This window comes from Oryctolagus cuniculus, chromosome 12 (genome assembly GCF_964237555.1).
Source record: "Oryctolagus cuniculus chromosome 12, mOryCun1.1, whole genome shotgun sequence".
In the NCBI taxonomy this organism is placed as follows: Eukaryota; Metazoa; Chordata; class Mammalia; order Lagomorpha; family Leporidae; genus Oryctolagus; species Oryctolagus cuniculus.
This window is the reverse complement of record NC_091443.1, coordinates 40,846,908-40,870,030: the sequence shown is the minus strand read 5'-3', so window position 1 is coordinate 40,870,030 and position 23,123 is coordinate 40,846,908. Positions and strand designations below refer to the sequence as shown.

The window sequence follows — 23,123 nt, the reverse complement described above, 5'->3', positions numbered from 1 at the left end:
TTTTTTTGACAGGCAGAGTGGACAGTGAGAGAGAGAGACAGAGAGAAAGGTCTTCCTTTGCCGTTGGTTCACCCTCCAATGGCCGCCGCGGCTGGCGCGCTGCGGCCGGCGCACCGCGCTGATCCGATGGCAGGAGCCAGGAGCCAGGTGCTTTTCCTGGTCTCCCATGGGGTGCAGGGCCCAAGCACTTGGGCTATCCTCCACTGCACTCCCTGGCCACAGCAGAGGGCTGGCCTGGAAGAGGGGAAACCGGGACAGAATCCGGCGCCCCGACTGGGACTAGAACCCGGTGTGCCGGCGCCGCTAGGCGGAGGATTAGCCTAGTGAGCCGCGGCGCCGGCCCTAATTTGATTTTTTAAAAATATTTATTTTATTTATTTAAAAGGCAGAGTTAGAGAGAGGGAGGGAGGGAGGGAGGGAGGGAGGAAGAGGGAGGGAGAGAGAGAAAGGGAGAAGGAGAGAGGGGGAGAGAGATATCTTCTATCTATTGGTTCACTCCCCAAATGGCCACAACTATATGGGCTGGGCCAGGCCAAAGCCAGAAGCTTCACCCAGGTCTCCTATATGCATTCAGGGGCCCGAGCACTTGGGCCATCTTACACTGCTTTCCCAGGTGCATTAACACGGAGCTGGATCAGAAGTGGATCAGCTAGGACTTGAACCAGCACCTATATGAGATGCTGGCATTGCAAGTGGTGGCTTAATCTGTCATGCCACAATTCCAGACCCTAAAAGTTTAATTTTAAAAAACACTTAGAGACCAGTGTTGTGGCATAGCAGGTAAAGCTACTGCCTGCAATGCTGGCATCCATTATAGATACCAGTTCATGTCCCAGCTGCTCCACTTCTGATCCAGCTCTGTGCTAATGACCTGAGAAAAGTGGCAGAAGATGGCCCAAGTGCTTGGGCCCCTGCACCCACATGGGAGACCTGGATGAAGCTCCTGGCTCATGCAGCCATCTGGGGAGTGAACCAGTGGATGGAAGGTCGATATCTACATGTATCTCCCTCATTCTCTCTGTAATTTTGACTTTCTTTCCTATTTTTTTTTTTAAGATTTATTTTTATTTAGTTACAAAGAGAGCTAGAGACAGAGAGACAGGTCTTCTATCTGCTGGTTTACACTGATCCAAAGCCAGGAGCCAGAAACTTCTTCCGGGTCTCCGACATGGGCGCAGGGGCCCAAAGACTTGGGCCATCTTCTGCTGCTTTCCCAGGCCATAATGGAGCAGCCAGGACTAGAACCGGTGCCCATATGGGATGCCGGCACTTCAGGCCAGGGCTTTAACCCGCTGCACCACAGCACCAGCCCCTTGACTTTCAAAATAAATAAATCTCTTTAAAAAAATAATACTTAGGGGCCAGCGCTGTGGCATAGCTGGTAAAACCGCCGCCTGCAGTGCTGGCAGCCCATATGGGTAATGGTTCAAGTCCCGGCTGCTCCATTTCTGATCCAGTTCTCTGCTATGGCCTGGGAAAGCAGTAGAAAATGGCCAAGTCCTCGGGACTCTGCACCTGCATGGGAGACCCAGAAGAACCTCCCGGCTCCTGGCTTCGGATTGGCACAGCTCTTACCATTGCGGCCAACTGGGGAGTGAAACAGCAGGAGGAAGACCTCTTTCCCTCTCTGCCTCTCCTCTGTGAAACTCTGCCTTTCAAATAAATAAATAAATGTTCAAAAAAAAAAAAAAAAAAAAACAAACCTTAAAATCACATAAAGATTGGTTACCAAGAGGTAGAAATCAAGAACAATTTTTATAGAGCATGTATTTAACAGAGCAGTTAGGATAATGGTTGAGGGGCCAGCATTGTGGTTCAGTAAGTGCCACTTGTGACACTCACATGCCATTATCAGAGCAACAGTTTTGAGTCCTGGCTGCTCTGCTCCCAATCCAGTTAGGAAATGTGACTGGGAAGATGGAAGATGGCCCAAATACTTGGGCCCTGCCACCCATATGGAAGACCAGGATCGAGTTCCTAGCTCCTGGCTTCAGCTGGTCCAGACTTGGCTGTCGTGGTCATTTAGGTAGTGAACCAGCAGATGACGAACTCTCTCTATCACTCTGACATTCAAATGAAAAAATAAATCTTGAGAGAGACAGCGAGCAAGCAAAAAAGAGATAAAGGATAAAAAAAAAAAAAAAAAAAAAACTAGTGGGTCTGGCACTATGGCATACTGGGCTAGGCCTCTACCTGCAACACTGGAATCCCACATGGGCACCAGTTCAAGTCCTGGCTGCTCCTCTTCTGATCCAACTCTCTGCTAAGGCCTGGGAAAGCAGCTGAGATGGCTCAAGTGCTTGGGTCCCTGTACCTGCGTGGGAGACCTAGAGGGGGCTCCTGGCTCCTGGCTTCAGATCTTGGATCGGCTCCGCTCCAGCCGTTGTAGCCATCTGGGGAGTAAACCAGCAGATGGAAAACCTTCCTCTCTCTCTCCCTCTCTCTGTAACTCTACCTCTCAAATAAATAAACAAAACAAAACAAAACAAACAAAAAAAGCCAACTAGTTTACTCATAACTCAATCACTATACTTTCTCAAGAGAATCCTCATACTTCAGTATATAACCAAAGTGCTTTATGTGTTTCTTTAACTTTTTTTTAAAAAAAAAAAAAAAGATTTAATCATTTATTTGAAAGGCAGAGCTACAGAGAGAGCGAAAGGAGAGACAGAGAGATCTTCCATCTGCCGGTCCACTCCTAAAATGGCTGCATCATCCAGGGTTGGACCAGGCAAAAGACAAAAGCCAGGAGCTTCTTCTGGGTCTCCCACATGAGTACATGGGCCCAGGCTCTTAAGACTATCGTCTGCTGCTTTCCTAGACCATTAGCAGGGAGCTGGATCAGAAGCAGAGCAGCCAGGACTCCAACAGGCGACCATATGGGATGCTGATGCTACAGGCCATGGCTTAACCAGCTATGCCACAGTGCAAACCCCCCAACCCCTTAAAAAAAAAGAATGTGTATCATTTGTCCAGCACTATGGCACAGTGCTTCCACCTGCAGCACCGGCATCCCATATGGGCACTGTTGTGTTTCAGCTGCTCTTCTTTCGATCCAGCTCCCCGTGAATGGCTTAGGAAAGCAGTGGAAGATGGCCCAAGTGCTTGGGCTCCTGAACCCACGTGGGAGACCTGGAAGAAGCTCCTGGCTCCTGGCTTCAGATTGGCCCTGCTCCAGCCACTGCAGCCATTTTGGGAGTGAAGATCTTTCTCTCTGTCTTTCCCTGTCTGTAACTCTACTTCTCAAAAAAATAAATACATAAAATATTTAAGGAAAAAAAAAGAATGCATATCTTTCACTTTATCACTCAGGATATAAAACAATGTGGTCTTGGGGCCAGTATTGTAGTGTAGCAGGTAAAGCCACCACCTATGACAAAGGCATTCTCATATGGACACCAGTACAAGTTCTAGCTGCTCTACTTCTGATCCAGTTCCTGTTAATGGTCTGGGAAAGTAGCAGAGGATGCCTAAGTGCTTGGGCTTTGCATCCATGTGGGAGACCTGGAAGAAGCTCCTGGCTCCTAGCTTCCATCTGGCTCAGCCTAGGCTGTTGCCATTATTTGGGGAGTAAGCCAGTAGATGGAAAATCTCTCTCTCTCTCTCTGTAACTCTGCCTTTTAAATAAAAACAAAACAAAACAAAAAACCAATGTGGTCTTAACATTGGAGATTTATTATATTTATTTGTATTGCTTCATCAAGGACATTCTTAAGTGAAAGTCCCATTTTTTTATAATTTTTATCCACCTTTTCTTTTGCATTATCAGTGTAAATATCAACAGGGTAAAAAAGATAAAATATATCATAGTATTTTTATGAAAATATTTTTTTAACTCACAAACTTTTTTTTTTTCTTTGACAGGTAGAGTTATAGACAGTGAGAGAGAGAGAGACAAAGAGAAAGGTATTCCTTCCATTGGTTCACTCTCCAAATGGCCACCACGGCTGATGCCGTGCCAATCCGAAGCCAGAAGCCAGGAGCCTCTTCCCGGTCTCCCACATGGGTGCAGGAGCCCAAACACCTGGGCCATCCTCCACTGCCCTCCAGGGCCACAGCAGAGAGCTGGACCAGAAGAGGAGCAACCAGGACTAGAACCTGGCGCCCATATCGGATGCCAGCACTGCAGGCGAAGGATTAACCCAGTGAGCCACGTCGCCTGCCCCACAAACTCACTTTCTAAAAGGGTCTTGAGATCAGTTTCATAAATCAGTTCAAGAATCACTTTCCTGTATCAAGACTTTAACAAACTGTAAACAATATGTCAACTTTATACTTTAAACATTAAAAATGTAAGCATTAGCCACAGAAAAATCTTACTTTTGTGGGATCTTGTCATCTTATCAGATTTAGCAGATGCATCCTTAACCCGGTTATGATACTCTAAAAGGAATGTTCGTTCATGCTCAAAGAAATCATCTACATCCTATAGATCAAGAGAAAATGTGAATTTTTTCATTTGTTTTAGTATAATATATAAATCATTTTGTGTTATTACAAAAGATCACCAGTAAAACAGCATAGCTATCCTCTAACAATTAGATGTTATGCTGATTTTACTAATAAGGTAAGACTTTAACAGACATACATCTCTGTCTATCAAATCTATGGTTTTGGAGCTACAGACTTTGAGCTCCTAAGGTTCAGGTTCACACATTGTATTCTGAAACATGTTACTGATTGTGTTATGCCTCTCCAGTAAACTTCTATCTTCATAATGCATGTGCTGTGGCTTCTTGCCAGAAAGGACTCAACTTCCTTCTATTTTGATGCTTCTTATGCATTAATATTAACATTTTTTATTTTTTTAAAAGATTTACTTTATTTATTTGAAGTTACAGAGAGAGTGAGAGACAAGAAGAGAGAGGTCTTCCGTCCAATGGTTAACTCCCCAAATGGGTAATGGCTGGGGCTGGACCAGACCAAAGCTAGGAGCCAGGAGCTTCTTCTGCATCTCTCACATGGGTGGCAGAAGCCCAAACACTTGAGCCATCTTCTGCTGCTTTCAGAAGACGGATCAGAAGTGGAGCACCTGGTACTCTAACTAGTGCCCATTCAGGATGCCGGCACTGAAAGCAGAGGCTTAACCTGAAACACCACAGCACCAGCCCCAAGATTTTTCTTAGCTATTAAATGTAAATCACTATGTTGACCTTGATTTGATTACTTAATTAGTAAAGTAATAACTAATGTTTGAATGTGATTAATATGTTGATTGGCAGCCTACATTTTCTTAATCTTCGACATAAGGCTGTGGTGAGAATGGTCAATTGCTTTTGAAAAAAAAGAAAAACTAGGTTACATAGAAGTAAAAATCTATGCTTTTTGATTTAGTGTGTATTCTTTGGGCCATTCCTGAGGTTGTCTGGTCTTACTCATTCAGGCCCTCTCCAACAGCTTTGGGGAACATGGCCATGTCAGTTATCTATCTGGGATCAATGATCAAGTCAAACACTATTTTCTTTTTTTGAAATAAATCTATAGTAAAAATAAAAATTAACAGCAATTTTTCCCCTTCTAAACTAGCAACAATTCATTGGAAAAGCACCAGTTTACATGATCTAATTTGAGAACCACATCAACAGAACACAAAGAGTAAAAGTTGCTACAAAATGCCATTTAAGACCTGTATCATGGCACAGCTGGTCAAGCAGCTGTTTGCAATGTCAGCATCCCATATCAGAGTATTGGTTCAATCCTGGCTGCTTTCCTCTCAATCATGCTTCCTGCTAATGCCTGGGAAAGCAGATGATGGCCAGAATACCTGGGCCACCCACATGTGAGACTGGATATAGTTCTTGGCTCTTGTCTTTGGCTTGACCCAGTCCTGGCCATTTTAGCTATCTGGGGAGTAAAGCAGCAGATGGGAGAAGACCTCTGTCTCTCCTCTATCACTCTGTTCTTCAAATAAATAAATAAATATTTTTTTTAGAAACTGGCAACTCATGGAGTCATCACTGTGGTGTAGTAGGCAAAGCCTCTGCCTGCAGGGCTGGCATCCCATATGGGAGCCAGTTCACGTACCAGCTTCTCCTCTTCTGATCCAGCTCTCTGCTGCCGGCCTGGGAAAGCAGTGGAAGATGGCCCAAGTGCCTGGGCCCCTGCACCCATGTAGGAGACCCATAAGAAATTCCTGGCTCCTGGCTTTCAATCAGCCCAGCTCCAGCTATTTGTGGCCATTTGGGGAGTGAACCAGCTGAAGAAAGACCTTTCTCTCTGTCTTTCCCTCTCTCTGTCTGTAACTCTGCCTTTCAAATAAATAAATATGTAATTTAAAAAAAAAAAAAGGAAATTGGCAACTCATATGGACTAATTTTCTTAAATGTAAAAAGAGGGATAAAACTATCTAAGTTTCAGAATTACAGTGAAGGGGGCTGCCAACCAAAATATTATTCATGTTCAAACATTGTTATTTCACTGATAAAGTCATCAAATTATAATATAGTGATTTACATTTAACAGCTAAGAAAAATGTTTGATATTAATCCATAAAAAGCATTAAAACAGAAGGAAGTTAAATTTTTAATGGGAAGAAGTCATAACATACACATTACCAATATTCTAACTGACCTGTCTCTGAAAAATCAGAGTATAAATCAACTAAACAGCACTGTATACCCAAGCTTTACTGTAGATTTATCTGTAAAAACAGGCAATGGCACCAGCAACATTATTTCTTGGTACTTGCCTGATAATATAATATAAACTCTTTTTTCATTTTAATGATAACTGTCACTAGATTAAAACTTGTACCACTTTTAGAACATTATTAAGAAAATTTAGGTCAATATCTTTCTAAGTATTTTCATACATTATTTCATTCCAACAGTCTTGTGAGCTGGGGAAGTATTATTAACCCCATCCTGAAAATGGAAGAACTAAGGATTCAGAGAAAGAAAATGACTTTTCCATGTAGTTACGTTTTTCCACATAGCTACCCTCAGGTGCACTAACACCTCAACTGAGCTTTTCTAACTCCAAACCTGAACCTAGGAGAACCCTGAATAGCTTCAAGGCTAAGTAAGATGAAAGTAAACAGAGCAGAGGCAGGCAGGTGCTCTTCTTGCCCCACCCTCTAGCTCTGTCTGTCCCACACCAGGGGACCTCATGTGCATGTGGGTAGATGTTCCATCCTGATTTATCTTCTCTACTGTCCATCTTCTCTAACCAGCTGCTCCACAATTACTCCTTGAGCACCCATGGAAAACACTTAAGTGGCACAGTCTACCCTCAGAAGGACAAATTCAGGGAAGATAGCCACTCAAGACCTGAAGAAGGCTTGGGATTGGAGCAGGGAAATAATGGGGGTCTAGGTATACAGAACACAATCTGGTTTGGAGGAAGAAACATGGGTTCCAGGTGGGTAAATCCCCTTTGACTACAAACTTCTCACCCTTGAAGAAAGGAGATCCCTAGGAGAGGAACCCAGAGCAGAAGCACACTTTCCCAGATCCAAGGATTCTACTGTTCAAAGTTCTCTTTTGCTCTAATTCTGCGGATCTGATATCTCAATGTATTTCCCTCTTAAGAATTCTCAACCAATACCTTGTTAATCAAACAAAATCTTACCTTTACTCCAGAAACAATCACTCCATCTGCCGACTTAACCATGTTTTTAAAGAAGTCTTCAAGTTTCTCTTTTTTATTTTTTCCTCGAACACTCAACTAAAAGAAAGGTAATTTAAGTTAGCATTAGGCTACAAATGGATAGTGGTGCCTCCTTTATTCTTTGACATTTAAATGACAATATCAAAAGGACCTCTGTTTTTAAATTTAACAAAGTGGGAATCTCATCATATATATTAGTAACTTTCAAACTTCTGGACATAAAAGAAGAAGAGTCTGGAAATAATAGATATTCTTACATCACTCCCAGAGATTCAGATTCAGGCAGTCTATAGTAAAACTGATATATCTCAAATTTTACAAGCATTTCTTTTTTTGACAGGCAGAGTGGACAGTGAAAGAGAGAGAGAGACAGGGAGAAAGGTCTTCCTTTCTGATCCGATGGCAGGAGCCAGGTGCTTCTCCTGGTCTCCCATGGGGTGCAGGGTCCAAGCACTTGGGCCATCCTCCACTGCACTCCCTGGCCCACAGCAGAGAGCTGGCCTGGAAGAGGGGCAACCGGGACAGAATCCAGCGCCCCGACCGGGACTAGAACCCGGTGTGCCAGCGCTGCAAGGCGGAGGATTAGCCTAGTGAGCCGCGGCGCCGGCCCTTACAAGCATTTCTGACAATTCTGTTCCAAGTAGCTCTTTTATCATATTTTATCAAATACTGTGATAAAATGTAAAGACAACTAGGCCGGCGCCGTGGCCCAGTAAAGAAACATTTAATTCAGGAGTTCCTTTAAACATGTTAAAATTTATCCATTCAATTATTATTTAAAGCTGTTGTCTATATTCTCATTAAACTAGAGCCTTTTGCTTTTTATCTGTTAAATTTCTTACTTGGTGAAGTATTAGCCTTTTTATTTTAATTTTAAAATATACTACCTCAAAAACAAAAAAAAAAAAAAGGGAAAAAGGGTTGAAGGGAGAAGAGAGAGGGAGATAGGGAGGAAAGGGATACCATTATGTTCTTAGAGTTCTATCTACAAATCACACTAAATCTGCTAAAAATTAAAATTAAATAATGTAAAATTTACTGGGATACATTATAGTATCACATGACTTTGAAATAATTTTGAAAATATATTCTGCAAATTCCTTACTCTGAACTCATCCAAATATTCTCTTGTCCTGTTTTGGGAGTCAACAACTTATGGCACAAGAGACACAGAAGTAGACTCTGAATGGCATGGTTATCCAAGGGCAAAACTAACTAACTAAGCAGCTAACTCTTTGACACTTAGCACCTGTTGTATGAAGGTGCCCTATCTAATTTCCTCACATATTACTATGGCTCACTTTTATGCATCATGACTCACAAATCCCTACCACTATCTGTTAGCGCTCCCCCTGCCCCAGCTGGCCAGCACCCAAGACACACTATTAAAAGGTGGGTTCCTGGGGAAGTAATTAGATCATGAGAGCAGAGCCTTCATGAATGGGATTAATGTCCTTAGAAAAGAGGACAGAGGAAGCTAGTTAGCCCTGTGCCCCTTCTTTTTGCCAAAAAGATGCACCAAGAAGGCATCATTCATGGTGAGCCTTTACCAAATCTGCTGGCACTCAGGTCTCTCACAAACCCCAAACTCCAAAATTTTCAGCAATAAATTCTGTTGTTTATAAGTTACCCAGTTTAAGGTATTTGTTACAGCAGCCCAGACTAAGACACTATCCCTGAGCTCTTTCCCAAATTTCACATCAAATCCTTACATTGGAAGGCTGCTAACCTTTTATTAGATAAGCCTAAAACAGTGCTCTTCATAATCTCATCTCCACATTTTTTCAATTCCCAGTCTCTCTGATTCATAGCCCCTTCATACAACCAGTCTCTCAGGCTCCCAAGTTCCCTAAAATTCGTGTTTTTCATTAAAATCTTGAAATAATCTAAAATCCTTCATTTCTCTTACAGCTCAAATTCTACCAGCAAATGTCTGAAAACCATCCCTTTCCACTAAAAGTCTGTATCATCTGTAACCTAGACTACTACATATGATTGCTAGTTAATAACCTTCATTGGGGCCAGCACTATGGCGTGGCAGATAAAGATGCTGCCTGCTGTGCTGGCATCCCATATGAGTGTCACTTTGAGTCCTGGCTGTTCCACTTTTGATCCAGCTCTCTGCTACGGCCTGGGAAAGCAGAAGACTGACCCAAATCCTTGGGCCCCTGCACCCGGTGGGAGACCCAGAAGAAGCTCTTGGCTCTTGGCTTTGGATCGGCCCAGTTCTGACTGTTGTGGCCATTTGGGGAGTGAACCAGAAGATGGAAGACATCTCTTTCTCTCTCTGCCTCTCTGTAACTCTGCCTTCCAAATAAATAAATAACTCTTTAAATGAGTAAATAAATCTTCATATAATTTTATTTTTTATTTTTTGGACAGGCAGAGTGGACAGTGAGAGAGAGAGAGGGAGAGAGACGGAGAGAAAGGTCTTCCTTTTCCGTTGGCTCATCCCCCAATGGCCACTGCAGCTGGCACACAGCGCTGATCTGCAGCCAGGAGCCAGGTGCTTCTCCTGCTCTCCCATGCGAGTGCAGGACCCAAGGACTTGGGCCATCCTCCACTGCACTCCCGGGTCATAGCAGAGAGCTGGCCTGGAAGAGGGGCAACTGGGACAGAATACGGTGCCCCAACCGGGACAAGAACCTGGTGTGCTGGCACTGCAGGCGGAGGATTAGCCAAGTGAGCCGCGGCTCCGGCCAATCTTCATCTTTGCTGCCTGGCAGTTTTCTAAAATCATATTTTGAGCATTTCATCTGTACTCAAAATTTTATTAAGTTTCATAATGTTCAGAGAAAGAAAGCCAAACTTCTCCTTAGCGTGGTATGTAAGATTTTCAACAATCTGGTTCAACCCATCTTTCCACCCACCATCCTATCCCCGCAGAACCTAATGCTCCAAACAGTCTTCAAAAGAGCTTCCAGTTTTCTCTTTCTGTGAAATAGTCTCTATCCTCTCACCAAAAAGTCTACTTAGACTTAAATATCTAACTTAAAAGGCGTGAGGGGTCTGTCCTATGGCACAGCAGGTTCACCCGCCACCTGCAGCACTGGCATTCCCATATAAACACTGGTTTGAATCTCTTCTGCTTCATTTCCAATACAGAACCCTGCTAATGCGCCTGGGAAAGCAGTCGAAGACCCAGAAGAGGCTCCAGGCTCCTGGCTTCGGCCTGGCCCAGCTCCTGCCACTTGGGGAATGAAATAGCAGACAGAAGAACTGTCTTTCCTCACTAACTCTGCCTTTCAAATAAATAAATAAATCCTGTAAAAATAAATAAATGAAAAGCATACAAAACCCTCCCATTGGTACAGAGCAGGCATTTGGCACAGCAGTAAAGATGCTGCCTGGGGGGCTGGTGCCGTGGCACAGTAGGTTAATCCTCTGCCTGCAGCACCCGCATCCCATATGGGCACTGGTTCTAGTCCCAGCTGCCCCTCTTCTAGTCCAGCTCTCTGCTATTGCCTGAGAAACCAGTAGAAGATGGTCTAGGTTCTTGGGCCCCGGCACCCACATGGGAGACCAGGAAGAAATGCCTGGCTCCTGGCTTCAGATCAGCACAGCTCTGGCCATTATGGCCATTTGGAGAGTAAACCAACAGAAGGAAGGCCTTTCTCTCTGTCTCTCCCTCTCACTGTCTGTAACTCTAACTTTTAAATAAAATAAATAAAATCTTTAAAAGAAAAAAAAAAAAAAAAAAGACGCTGCTTGGACACCTGCATCCCATGCTGGGGTGCCTGGGTTCAAGACTAGCTCTGCCTCCAATTCTAACTTCCTAAGAGGCAGCAGGAAATGGCTTAACTACCTGGATCCCTGAATCCATGTGGGAAATCTGTTTTGAATTCTGACTCTTGGCTTCAGCTTGGCCCAGTCTCAGCTGCTCCAGGTATCTGGGAAGTGAACCAGCAGATGGAAGATTTCTGTCTCTTTCAAACAAAATAAATAAAAATTTTCAGAATATTTATTTATTTGAAAAGAATGACAGAGAGACTAGGAAAGGGAGACAGAGGAAATGGGAGAGGGAGATCTCCCACCTGCTGGTTCACTCCCCAGACAGGTACTACCAGATCTGGGCCAAGTGGAACCCAGGAGCTCCATCCAGCTATCCTATACAGGTGGCAGGGGCCCAAGCACTTGGGCCATTAACAGCTGCTTTCTCAAGCACATTAGCAGGAAGCTGGATTGGAAGCAGAGTAGCTGGGACTTAAATCTGCACTCAGAAATGGAATGTTGATGTGCAAAAATGGTAGCTTAACCCACTGTGTCACAATGCCATCCCCAAAATAAAAATAGTTTTCAATGTTCTAATATCTTTAGGCCTCCCAAAACATTCTGGTTGTTTTTCATCTTATTTTTTACTGCACTCTTGATATGAATTCACTCATTCAACTAATCATTAATGAATGTCTGCTACAGTTATGTGCTCATTGGGTGCCGGGGATATAAAGATCAATACAAAGGAGGATATAGAGAAACAAGTGTATGATCAAATACAGTGTGACCAGGATAACCTTAGAGGAATGTACAGGGATTAGGAGAGCTGCCAAAGAACTCAGAATAGACAACAGGGAAGAGGAACATAAGACTAGGGGTTGAATGACCAGCTACCACAATAACCCAGATGAGAATTACAAAAGCTGGAACTCATGTTTAGATCTGGTGATAGAAGGAAAGGAGTTAAACAGAGATGATTTAGTAATATGGAAAAGGAATAAGAAGTAGTCAATAATTCTCAGGTGTTAAGGAACTGGGTAGGTGGTGATGCATCTCCTTTGAGATAGAGAAAATGGTAGCACAAATGTATTTTATTTTCAAAAGAAAAGAAAGATACCTCCTGACTCTTGGTTTACTCCAAAAATGCCTACAATAGCTAGGGCTGGGCCAAGCTGAAGCCAGAAACCAGAAAACTCCATCCGGGTCTCCCACATGGGGGACTGGGACCCAACTACTTGAGTCATCAATTTTTGCCTCTAGGAAGCTAGAATCCATAGTGGAACCAGGACTCAAACCAGGCACTCCAATACGGGATTTATGTATCCCAAGCACAGCTTAACTGCTGAACCAAGTGTCCACCCCCAAAGCACAGGTTTAAAAAATTTATCTGGGGGGGTCAGCATTGTGGCATAGCAGGTAAAGCTGCCACCTATAGTGCCAGCATCCCATATGGGTAACAGTTCAAGTTCCAGCTGTTCCACTTCCAATCCAGTTCTCTGATATGGCCTGGGAAAGCAGTAGAATATGGTCCAAGTCCTTGGGTCCCCACACCTCTTTGGGAGAGCTGGAATAAACTCTTGGCTCCTGGCTTCAGATCAGTGCAGCTCCACCTTTTGTGGCCATCTGGGGAGTGAATCAGCAGATGGAAGACCTCTCTCTCTCTGCCTCTCTGTAACTCTGCCTTCCAAATAAATAAATAAATCTTATAAAATTTATCTGGGCCAACATTGTGGCATAGGGGGTTAACAGACTGCCTGCAACACCAGCATTCCATATGGGTGCCAGTTCAAGTCCGCTGTTGCACTTCCAATCCAGCTCCCTGCTAATGTACTTGGGAAAGCATCAGAAGATGCCCCAAGTACTTAAGTGCCTGCACCCATGAGAGACCTGGATGAAGCTCCTGGTAGCCATTTAGAGTGAATCAGCAGACAGAAGATCTCTCTTCTCTGCTCCCTCTGTTAACTCTTTCAATTAAATAAATAAATTTTAAAAAAACAATTCATGGGTCCGGCACTGTGGCACAGCAGGTTAAAGCCCCAGCCTGAAGTGCCTGCATCCCATACGGGTGCCGGTTCTAGTCCAGGCTGCTCCTCTTCTAATCCAGCTCTCTGCTATGGCTTGGGAAAGCAGAAGATGGCCCAAGTACTTGGGCCCCTGCACCCACATGGGAGACCCGGAAGAAGCTCCTGGCTTCTGACTTCGGATCAGCACAGCTCTGGCCATTGCAGCCAACTGGGGAGTGAACCAGTGGATGGAAGACCTCTCTCTCTATCTCTACCTCTCTCTGTAACTCTTTCAAATAAATAAAAAATTTTTAAAAAGTCTTTTAAAAAATTCATCTGAGAGTAAAATGCTAAGGAGATATTTAAACAAAGCTTTTTCAGTAAGGCTGTTTAATATACAGGGCTAGAACTTAGCAGCGATATTTACTAGTAAGTTAAAAACATTAGAAAGTGTGAAGCCACTGTAGATGAGCATTCTGCAAAGTCTAGAGGAATTTCTAATCCCCTAGAAAACTCTATGAAGACCCCTGGAAGAATAAAATATAAACGAATGAACACATGAAGGAAAAAGTTCATAGAGGAACTGGGAAATATAGATAGAATTACAAGGAAAAAAACAGAAGATATCCTGCGGCAGGCATTTGGTGCAACATTCAAGACACCACCTGGGATACCTATATTCCACAGTAAGAGTGCCTGGGTTCAATTTACGGGCTCTGCTCACAACCCGAGCTTCTTGCTAATGTGCACCCTTGGAAGCACCAACTTATGGCTCACTAAAGTGGTTGGGGTCCTGTCACCCGCCTGGGAGACCTGGATTATATTTGTGGCTCCCGGGCACTTCAAGCAAATGACAAACCCCTCTATCTCCCAAAGTAAAAAATAAAACAAGACAAGATCTGAAAATATTTGGATAAAAGATATCCTAAAGATCAGGAAGTACATGGGAAAGAATTTAGCTAGAAAGTTATCTCAGTCAAAATAGAAAGGCACAACGTAATCACCACACTTTGTATTCAATGACCAAAAAAAAAAAAATCCCCTCATATGATCATTAAAAAAGAATGTACTTTTCCTTTCTCTCTCTGCCTCTGTAACTCCACCTTTCAAATAAATAAATAACTTAAGAAAATGTAATATGTGCACTCAACAAACTAGGAACAGAAAGCAGAGATGGATCAGAAGTGGAGCAGCCGGGACTCGAACCAGCGCCCATATGGGATGCTGGCACTGCAGGTGGCAGCTTTACTTGCTACACCACAGCACCGGCCCCAGGATTCGATTTCTGATTGGCTACCATTTCCCTGTGAAGAAGGTCATCATCTATTCAAGAGGAACTGTGTGTGTGTGAAACTAGCTTTTACAGAAAGACTATCTAGAGACGTGTTTGTTATAAATGATAGAGAAGGTACTCAAAACTACAGGAAAAGCAGTGAAAACAGGAGGGCTGCTATCAGAATCAAAATGGCAGTCTGGGGCTAACATGAATCAATGAGTCAAGGAACAGGTAAAACAAGAAAAGATGGGGCCAGTGCTATGGCGCAGCAGGTTAAACTGAGCCTAAGACGCCAGCATCTCCTATGGGCAAGTTTGAGTCCTGGCTGTTCCACCTCTGATCCAGCTCCTTGCTAATGCACCTGGCCCAAAAGCATTAGATGGCTACCCAGGTAGGAGACCAGGATGGAGTTACAGGATCCTGGCTTCAGCCAGGCCCAGCCCTGGCCGTTGTGATCATTTGGGTGGTAAACCAGCAGATGGAAGATTTTTCTCTCTTTAACTATGCCTTTCAGATAAATGAATCTTTAAAACATATATTTTTATATGTATATATAGTAAGCATATATATGTGTATATATTTATATTTGCAAAATATTGTCTAGACTATCTTTTTTAGGCTTTCTCCAAAACATTATTTATTATATTAAAAGGGTTATTTCAGGGGCCAGCACTGGGGCGTAGCTGGTAAAGCTGTTGCCTGCAGTGTCAGCATCCCATATGGGTGCTGTCTCGAGTCCTGGCCATTCCACTTCTGATCCAGCTCTCTGCAATGGCATGGGAAAGCAGTAGAAGATGGCCCAAGTGCTTGGGCCCCTGCACCCACATGGGAGACCTGGAAGAAGCTTCAGGTCAGTGCAGCTCCAGCTGTTGCAGCCTTATGGGGAATGAACCAGAAGATGGAAGACCTCTCTCTCTCTGCCTATGTCTCTGCCTCTCTGTAACTCTGCCTTTCAATTAAATAAATAAATCTTTTTTTTTTTTTTTTTTTTTTTTTGACAGAATGGACAGTGAGTGAGTGAGAGAGAGAGAGAGACAGGGAGAAAGGTCTTCCTTTACTGTTGGTTCACCCTCCAACGGCCGCTGCGGCCGGCGCACCGCGCTGATCCGAAGCCAGGAGCCAGGAGCTTCACCTGGTCTCCCATGCGGGTGCAGGACCCAAGGACTTGGGCCATCCTCCACTGCCCTCCTGGGCCACAGCAGAGAGCTGGACTGGAAAAGGAGCAACCGGGACAGAATCTGGCGCCCCAACTGGGACAAGAACCTGGTGTGCTGGCACTGCAGACAGAGGATTAGCCTAGTGAGCTGCAGCGCCAGCCAAAAAATCTTTAAAAAATTTTTATTATTTTTTTGACAGGCAGAGTTAGACAGTGAGAGAGAGAGAGAGACAGAGAGAAAGGTCTTCCTTTTTCCGTTGGTTCACCCCCCAAATGGCCGCCATAGCTGGCGCGCTGCGCCGATCCGAAGCCAGGAGCCAGGTGCTTCCTCCTGATCTCCCATGCGGGTGCAGGGCCCAAGCACTTGGGCCATCCTCCACTGCCGTCCCAGGCCACGGCAGAGAGCTGGAATGGAAGAGGAGCAGCCGGGACAGAATCCGGTGTCCCAACTGGGACTAGAACCCGGGGTGCCAGCACCACAGGTGGAGGATTAGCCAAGTGAGCTGTGGCGCCAGCCTCTTTTTTTTTTTTTTTAAAGGGTTATTATAGTTCATCATCTTTATCTCAATTAAGCATATGTTTTGTGAGGGGAAAAAAAAAAGTAAATCTACTTTGATGACGGAAAATGTATGAAATCCTGATTTCTAAAAGTTACTTATAAAGCTGATCTAAACATTCAGTAATCTTTCACTTACTAATTCAACAAATATTTATTTTACATCTCAACTGCTAGGCGCTTCTCTAAAACAGTGAGCATAAATGGTGAAAAATTAGTGTTACCCTCACAGAGCTTACATTGTAGTGGGAGAGGAAACAGGTAATGCATACACACAAAAAATTTATTTTTTATTGGTTTATTTTTAAAGATCTATTTCTTTGAAAGGCAGACTTACAGAAACAGAGAGAGAGGGGAGCAGATACTTTCCATCTACCTGTTTACTCCCCAAATGGCCGCCAGCAGCATGGGCTGGGCCAGGCCAAATGCAGGAGCTAGGAATCCCATCCAAGTCTCTCACATGGGTTATAGGAGCCCAAGCACTCGGGCCATCTTCTGCTGCCTTCTGATACATGAGCAGGGAGCTGGATAAGAAATGGAGCAGCCAGGATGTGAACTGGTACTCATATGGGATGCAGTCGTCACAAGTGGCAGCTTAACCCACTGTGTCACAACACTGGCCCCTCAACAAATTTCTAAAAAGAGATATATGGGGACTGGCACTATAGTGCAGCATGTAAGGCTGCCTCCTGCAGTGCCGGCATCCCATGTGGACACCAGTTTGAGTCCTGGCTGCTCCACTTCCAAACCAGCTCTCTGCTATGGCCTGGAAAAGCAATAGAAGATGACCCAAGTCCTTTGGCCCCTGCATCCGAGTGGGAGAACCTGAAGTTGTTCTTGGCTCCTGGCTTCAGATCACTGCAGCTCTAGCTGTTGCAGCCCTCTGGGGAGTGAACCAGAGAATGGAAACCCCCCCACCACCACCACTCTCTGCCTCTCCTCTCTCTGTGTAATTCTGACTTTCAAATAAATAAATCTTTTTTAAAAAAATACAGATACATGTGTAATTTCAAATAGTGTAAGAGCTGTGGCAATGGGACAGAGTACTTGGAGAGTGAGGCCAACTTGAGCTCAAGTGGTCTTGCAATGATTACCATGCTTCACTTCATACTTATCCTGTTCCACCAAAATTAACTAAAGTTTTAGCTCAGGTTCTAGGTAAAGCCCAGCAAAAATCAAACTTAAAGATAACTGTGGCTGGCGCTGTAGCACAGTAGGTTAATCCTCCGCCTGTGGTGCCGGCATCCCTTTTGGGCACTGGTTCTAGTCCAGGCTGCTCCTATTCTGATCCAGCTCTCTGATATGGCCTGGGAAAGCAGTGGAAGATGGGCCCCTGAACCCGCGTGGGAGACCCAGAGGAAGCTCCTGGCTCCTGGCTTTGGATCAGCATAACTCCGGCCGTTGAGGCCAACTGAGGAGTGAACCAGCGGATGGAAGACATCCCTCTCTGCCTCTCCTCTATGTAACTCTGACTTTCGAATAAATAATATTTAACAAAAAAATAAGTAGTGACAGCAGACTTTCTTGCCTTCTTTCCACGTATACTTTCTATGCTATAATTTAGCAACTCTATCATGAATCATTTTTCAGCTTCTTATAATTCACAATAAAGCCACAGCTGCTAGTTATACACTATCGCATGCAGCACCACATACTACATTCACATTAGGGAAGTATCTATGCCTAAAGTGTTCTATTTTGTGGCACTGAGTTATTTCACAGTACTTTTTAAAAATCTGTGTCCTTTACTGACCTTAGACTTAGGACATTTCACTGCTAACTCTACTAAAATAAAATCAAAAAAGTATATTTATATAGAAACACACAAAATTCTTTGATTTTAATGTTAACTTGCAAGCAAATAAGCATTATGCTGTATTTGTTTTCTGCTGAAATTATTGATCTTTTTTTAGTTTTACTTTTATTTATTTGAAAGGCAGAGTTACAGAGAGAGAGAGAGGGAGAGATGGGGGGGGGGGGGGGGACGAGAGCGAGCGCGCATCAATTTTCCATCTACTTGTTCACTCCCCAAATGGCCACAAGGGCCAGGGCTGGGTCGGTCTGAAGCCAGGAGTCTGGAGCTTCTTCCAGGTTTCCCATGTGGGTGCATGGGTCCAAGGATTTAGGTCATCTTCTGCTGCTCCCCCAGGCACATTAACAAGGATTTGGATCCGAAGCAGAGCACCTGGGTTTTGAACAGCACCCACATGGGAAGCTGGCATTGCAGGCGGTGACTTAACCTGTCACACCACAACACCAGCATCTATGCTGTGGCGTAGGGGGTAAAGCCGCTGCCTACAGTGCTAGCATCCCATATGGGTGCTGGTTCGAGACCCGGCTGCTCCAATTCCAAACCAGCTCTCTGCTATGGCCTGGGAAAGCAGCAGAAGATGGCTCAAGTTCTTGGGCCCCTGCACCCACATAGGAAGACCTGGAGGAGGCTCCCGGCTCCTGGCTTTGGATTGGCACAGCTCCAGCCGTTCCAGCCAATTGGAGAGTAAACCAGCAGAAGGAAGACACCTCTCTCTCTGCCACTCTTTCTCTCTCTGTCTAACTCTGACTTTCAAATAAATAAATAAATCTTTTAAAAAATATTGCTTTTGCCAGCACTATGAATGAAGAAATAATTAAAGCTTAATCTTTTCTTTTGCGTGATAACAGTTTTTAGGTAGTGAGGATAATTAGGAACAATGTGGAGGTCAGTTAAACAGAACAATAGTAAATGATTTGTGGGCCAGCGCTATGGCTCACTTGGCTAATCCTCCCCCTGCAGCACCAGCACCCCAGGTTCTAGTCCCAGTTGGGGCACCGGGTACTACTCCCGGTTGCTCCTCTTCCAGTCCAGCTCTCTGCTGTGGCCCGGGAGGGCAGTGGAGGTTGGCCCAGGTGCTTGGGTCCCTGCATCTGCATGGGAGACTGGGAGGAAGCACCCGGCTCCTGGCTTCGGATGTGCGCAGCACCGGCCATGGCAGCCATTGGGGGAGTGAACCAACGGAAGGAAGACCTTTCTCTCTGTCTCTCTCTCCCTCACTAACTCTGCCTGTCAAAAAAAAAAAAAAAAAAAAAAAAAGAGTAAATGATTTGGGGCCAGCGCTGTGTAGTAGGCTAAGCCTCCACCTGCAGCGCTGGTAATCCCATTTGGACGCTGGTTCAAGTCCCAGCTGCTCCTCTTTCAATCCAGCTCTCTGTTATGGCCTGGGAAAGAAGCAGAAGATGGCCCAAGTCCTTGGGCCCCTGCACCCACGTGGGAGACCCTGAAGAAGCTCCTGGCTCTGGATTGGCTCAGCTCCAGCCATTGCGCGGCCATCTGGGGAGTGAACCTGTGGATGGAAGACCTTTCTATTTCTCCCTCTCTCTGACTGTAACTCTACCTCTCAAATAAACGAAATAAAATCTTAAAAAAAAAAAAATCAATGATTTGGGGCTGGCTTTGTAGTGTATCAAGCAGTGATGCCGGCATCCTATATGGGCACCAGTTCCTGTCCCAGCTTCTCCACTTCTGATACAGCTGCCTGCTAATGGTCTGAGAAGAGCAGCAGAGGATGGCCTGAGTGTTTGGGTCCCTGCCACCCACATGGGAGACCTGAATGAGGCTCCTTGCTCTTGGCTTCAGCCTAGTACAACACTGGTCACTGTGGCCATATGGGGAGTAAACCAGCAGGTGGAAGGAGATCTCGAAGTCTTTCAATATAAATATTTTTTTTGAAAACTCTATGATTTAAACCAAAGAAGTCCTGAATTCTTTTTTTTAAGATTTACTTTATTTATTTGAAAGTCAGAGTTACAGAGACAGAGGGAGGAAAATCTTTAATCCACTGATTTACTCCCCAAATGGCCACAAAGGCCAGGACTGGGGCAGGAGCAGGAGCTTCAATGAGGTGTCCCATGTGAGTGCAGGGCCCCAAGTCTTAGGCCATATTCTGCTGCTTTCCTAGGCACATTGCAGGGAGCTGGATCAGAAGCAGAGTGGCCAGGACTCCAACTGGCACTCATATGAGATGCAGGCATTTGTAGTTGGTAGTTTAACACTGGACCTCAATATTTGAATTCTTAACTTAAAGCACATTTTTGGAATTCTCCATAAGGCTTTAGAAGTCTTCACAATAAAATTTAAGAAACATTGGGCCGGTGCCGCAGCTCACTAGGCTAATCCTCTGCCTGTGGCGCCGGCACCCCAGGTTCTAGTCCCGGTTGGGGAGCCAGATTCTGTCCCGGTTGCTCCTCTTCCAGTCCATCTCTGCTGTGGCCCAGGAGTGCAGTGGAGGATGGCCCAGGTCCTTGGGCCCTGCACCCGCATGGGAGACCAGGAGGAAGCACCTGGCTCCTGGCTTCGGATCGGTGCAGTGCACCGGCCGCAACGCGCAGGCCATAGCGGCTACTTGGGGGGGTGAACCAACGTAAAAAGGAAGACCTTTCTCTCTGTCTCTCTCTCTCACAATGTCTAACTCTGCCTGTCAAAAAACAAAAAAATTTTAAGAAACATTAACGGGGGCTGGTGCTGTGGCATAGCAGATAAAGCCGTTGTCTGCGGTGCCGGCATCCCATATGGGCACCGGCTTGAGTTCCAGCCTCTCTACTTCCGATCCAGCCTCTTCTATGGCCTGGAAAAGCAGTGGAAGATGGCCCAAGTCCTTGGGCCCCTGCACCTGCATGGGAAGACCTGGAGGAAGCTCTCGGCTCCTGGCTTCATATTAGCACAGCTCTGGGCATTGTGGCCATCTGAGGAGTGAACCAGCGAGCAGATGGAAGACCTCTCTTTCTCTCTGCCTCCTTCTCTAACTCTGACTTTCAAATAAATAAATAAATGAATTTTTAAAAAATAGAATAAATAAATAAATCTTTAAAACAAAAAAAGGAAAGAAACATTATTGAATTTGATAACCCTCCTTCTAAAGAAGCTCACAGTTCCGGATGAAAAAAAAAATCAATATCCCACACAGTAAAAATTGAGTATTTTTTATTTAAAATGTGTGAGATCAGAAATGTTTTCAGATCCTGGAAGTTTTTGGATACAGAAATATTTGTCTTTCCTAAGTATCCCTAATCTGAAATGCTACCAAGTCTGAAACTTCTTAAGCATTATGTTGGTACTAAAAAGGTTTTGGATTTTGATTCTTGGATTAGGAATGCTCAATCTCTAACATGATTTCCCTCAACCCTCCAATTAATTCACTTAAATTCTACCAAAATACTACTGAAAATGAGTCACTTTAAAGTGTCTTGACAACGAAAAATGTTCTTAAAAAAGCCTTAATTCCTTTCTAAGTACTCTTTGCCTTTTGCAATGATTATAAGAAAACCTTGATCACTGCTTTCGCCAATCTGATACTCACATCTTGATTATATTCCAAGAAGACATGGAAATTTAAATCTTTTCTCAAAATAGGATGTGCTGCCACCCGACATAGGAACACTTCATGCATTGCAACTGTCTTCTTAAATATTGCCAAATATTCACTAGAAACAATATACAAAATTAAAGGTAAAAAAAACCTGCATCAATTAAAAAGTCATCTATAAAACATTTTTTGGCAAATATTCTTTGGATTATTCTAAATGTAACTTAAGAGATACAAAAATATGAACTATGTCAACAAAGGTTTCAGTTGAACTGTTAATGATATATAAAATCCAGCTCTGAAAAAGACCCCATGCTAGTTAACAGTACTTATTATATTCAAATGTTAGTACTTGTAAGTTTTATCAACTTTCCTTACTACACAAGTTAATATAGGTCATTACAGGAGTGTTTGTTTTTACAGCTCCAGAGAAAAGGTATTACAAATAATTTGATACCACTTTAACGATTCAATTTCTACTTTTAAGCACCTTAATACAAAAAATGCCATATCCAAACCTCAGTAAATATATTTTTATGTTATTTTCATCTAGTGACCTAAACACGCAAGAAACAAACACACCACGGAAACTGATTTTTGCCATTACCCTGAAAAAACTTGTTTAAAATATTTTAACAACACATCAGTGAATCCCAGTGATCATACAGTAATACCTGTGAGTTTGGAAAAAAAAAAAAACACTCAAGGAAAAGGCCCAATATTCTTGCTTCAACTATGTGCAAGAAGGATAAATTTTACATACCAGCAAACCAGCAGGACCAGTGTTGGGAGAAGTTTGATCTCTGTGAGGGTATTCATTCAGTGAAGACAAAAAAGAAGGATGCAGAGGATGGAGGTAGCAGTAGCATAAACCCAACGTTCTCTGTTATCCAACCCCTAACCAGACCACAAAAGAATCATGATCAGGGCCACTAGAAAATCATAGATTCTTCAATAATAATGTGCTCTGTTAATTTCCAGTTTTCAGTCGTATAAACTTTAAGTACGTACCTATCTGCTATCAGACTAGTCCTGTATCCAACACTGACAGAATTCTTAAAATACCTGTCACCGTATCATACTTCAACAAAGAACTACTTTGCTATTACTTTTCAAAAGGTTAGCATTCTGAAGAGGAGTCTGGTGGCAGTGTGAACACATGCTTGAAAACTGAAACTATGTGGAAGAAGAGAAAAGGAAATGCATGAAGGAGAGAAGTGACTAGAAAAGAGCAGTGGAAGTAATGATAATGAAAGGAAAATTTATTTCCTTATACAACTCTCAAAATTAAGAGAAGCAATATATAGAGGGGAAAGATTCTGCCTTTATGCTGAACTTGAAATTAAGTTCCAATTTTTTCAAAGGCTGAATACACTTCTAGTAAATATGAAACTAATGGTCATTTAATGAAAATTTTTAATATTCTTTAGTTACTCTGCTCCTATTCTTTTTTTCTTTGGCTAGAAGCCAC

At 43.7% G+C, this 23,123-nt stretch overlaps 1 protein-coding gene across 6 annotated transcripts in view; it reads right to left on the bottom strand.

The window, feature by feature from the left end:
• SNX6 (sorting nexin 6) overlaps positions 1-23,123 on the bottom strand; it is a 61,109-nt gene that overhangs the window by 22,369 nt on the left and 15,617 nt on the right. For all 6 annotated transcript variants that reach the window (XM_008269489.4, XM_051822759.2, XM_070053757.1 and 3 more), the window contains 3 exons: positions 21,647-21,770; positions 7,570-7,665; positions 4,321-4,426 (listed from right to left, as the gene is read on the bottom strand). In XM_008269489.4, coding sequence (XP_008267711.2) covers positions 4,321-4,426; positions 7,570-7,665; positions 21,647-21,770 — 326 coding nt within the window. The remainder of the gene's footprint in view (positions 1-4,320; positions 4,427-7,569; positions 7,666-21,646; positions 21,771-23,123) is intronic.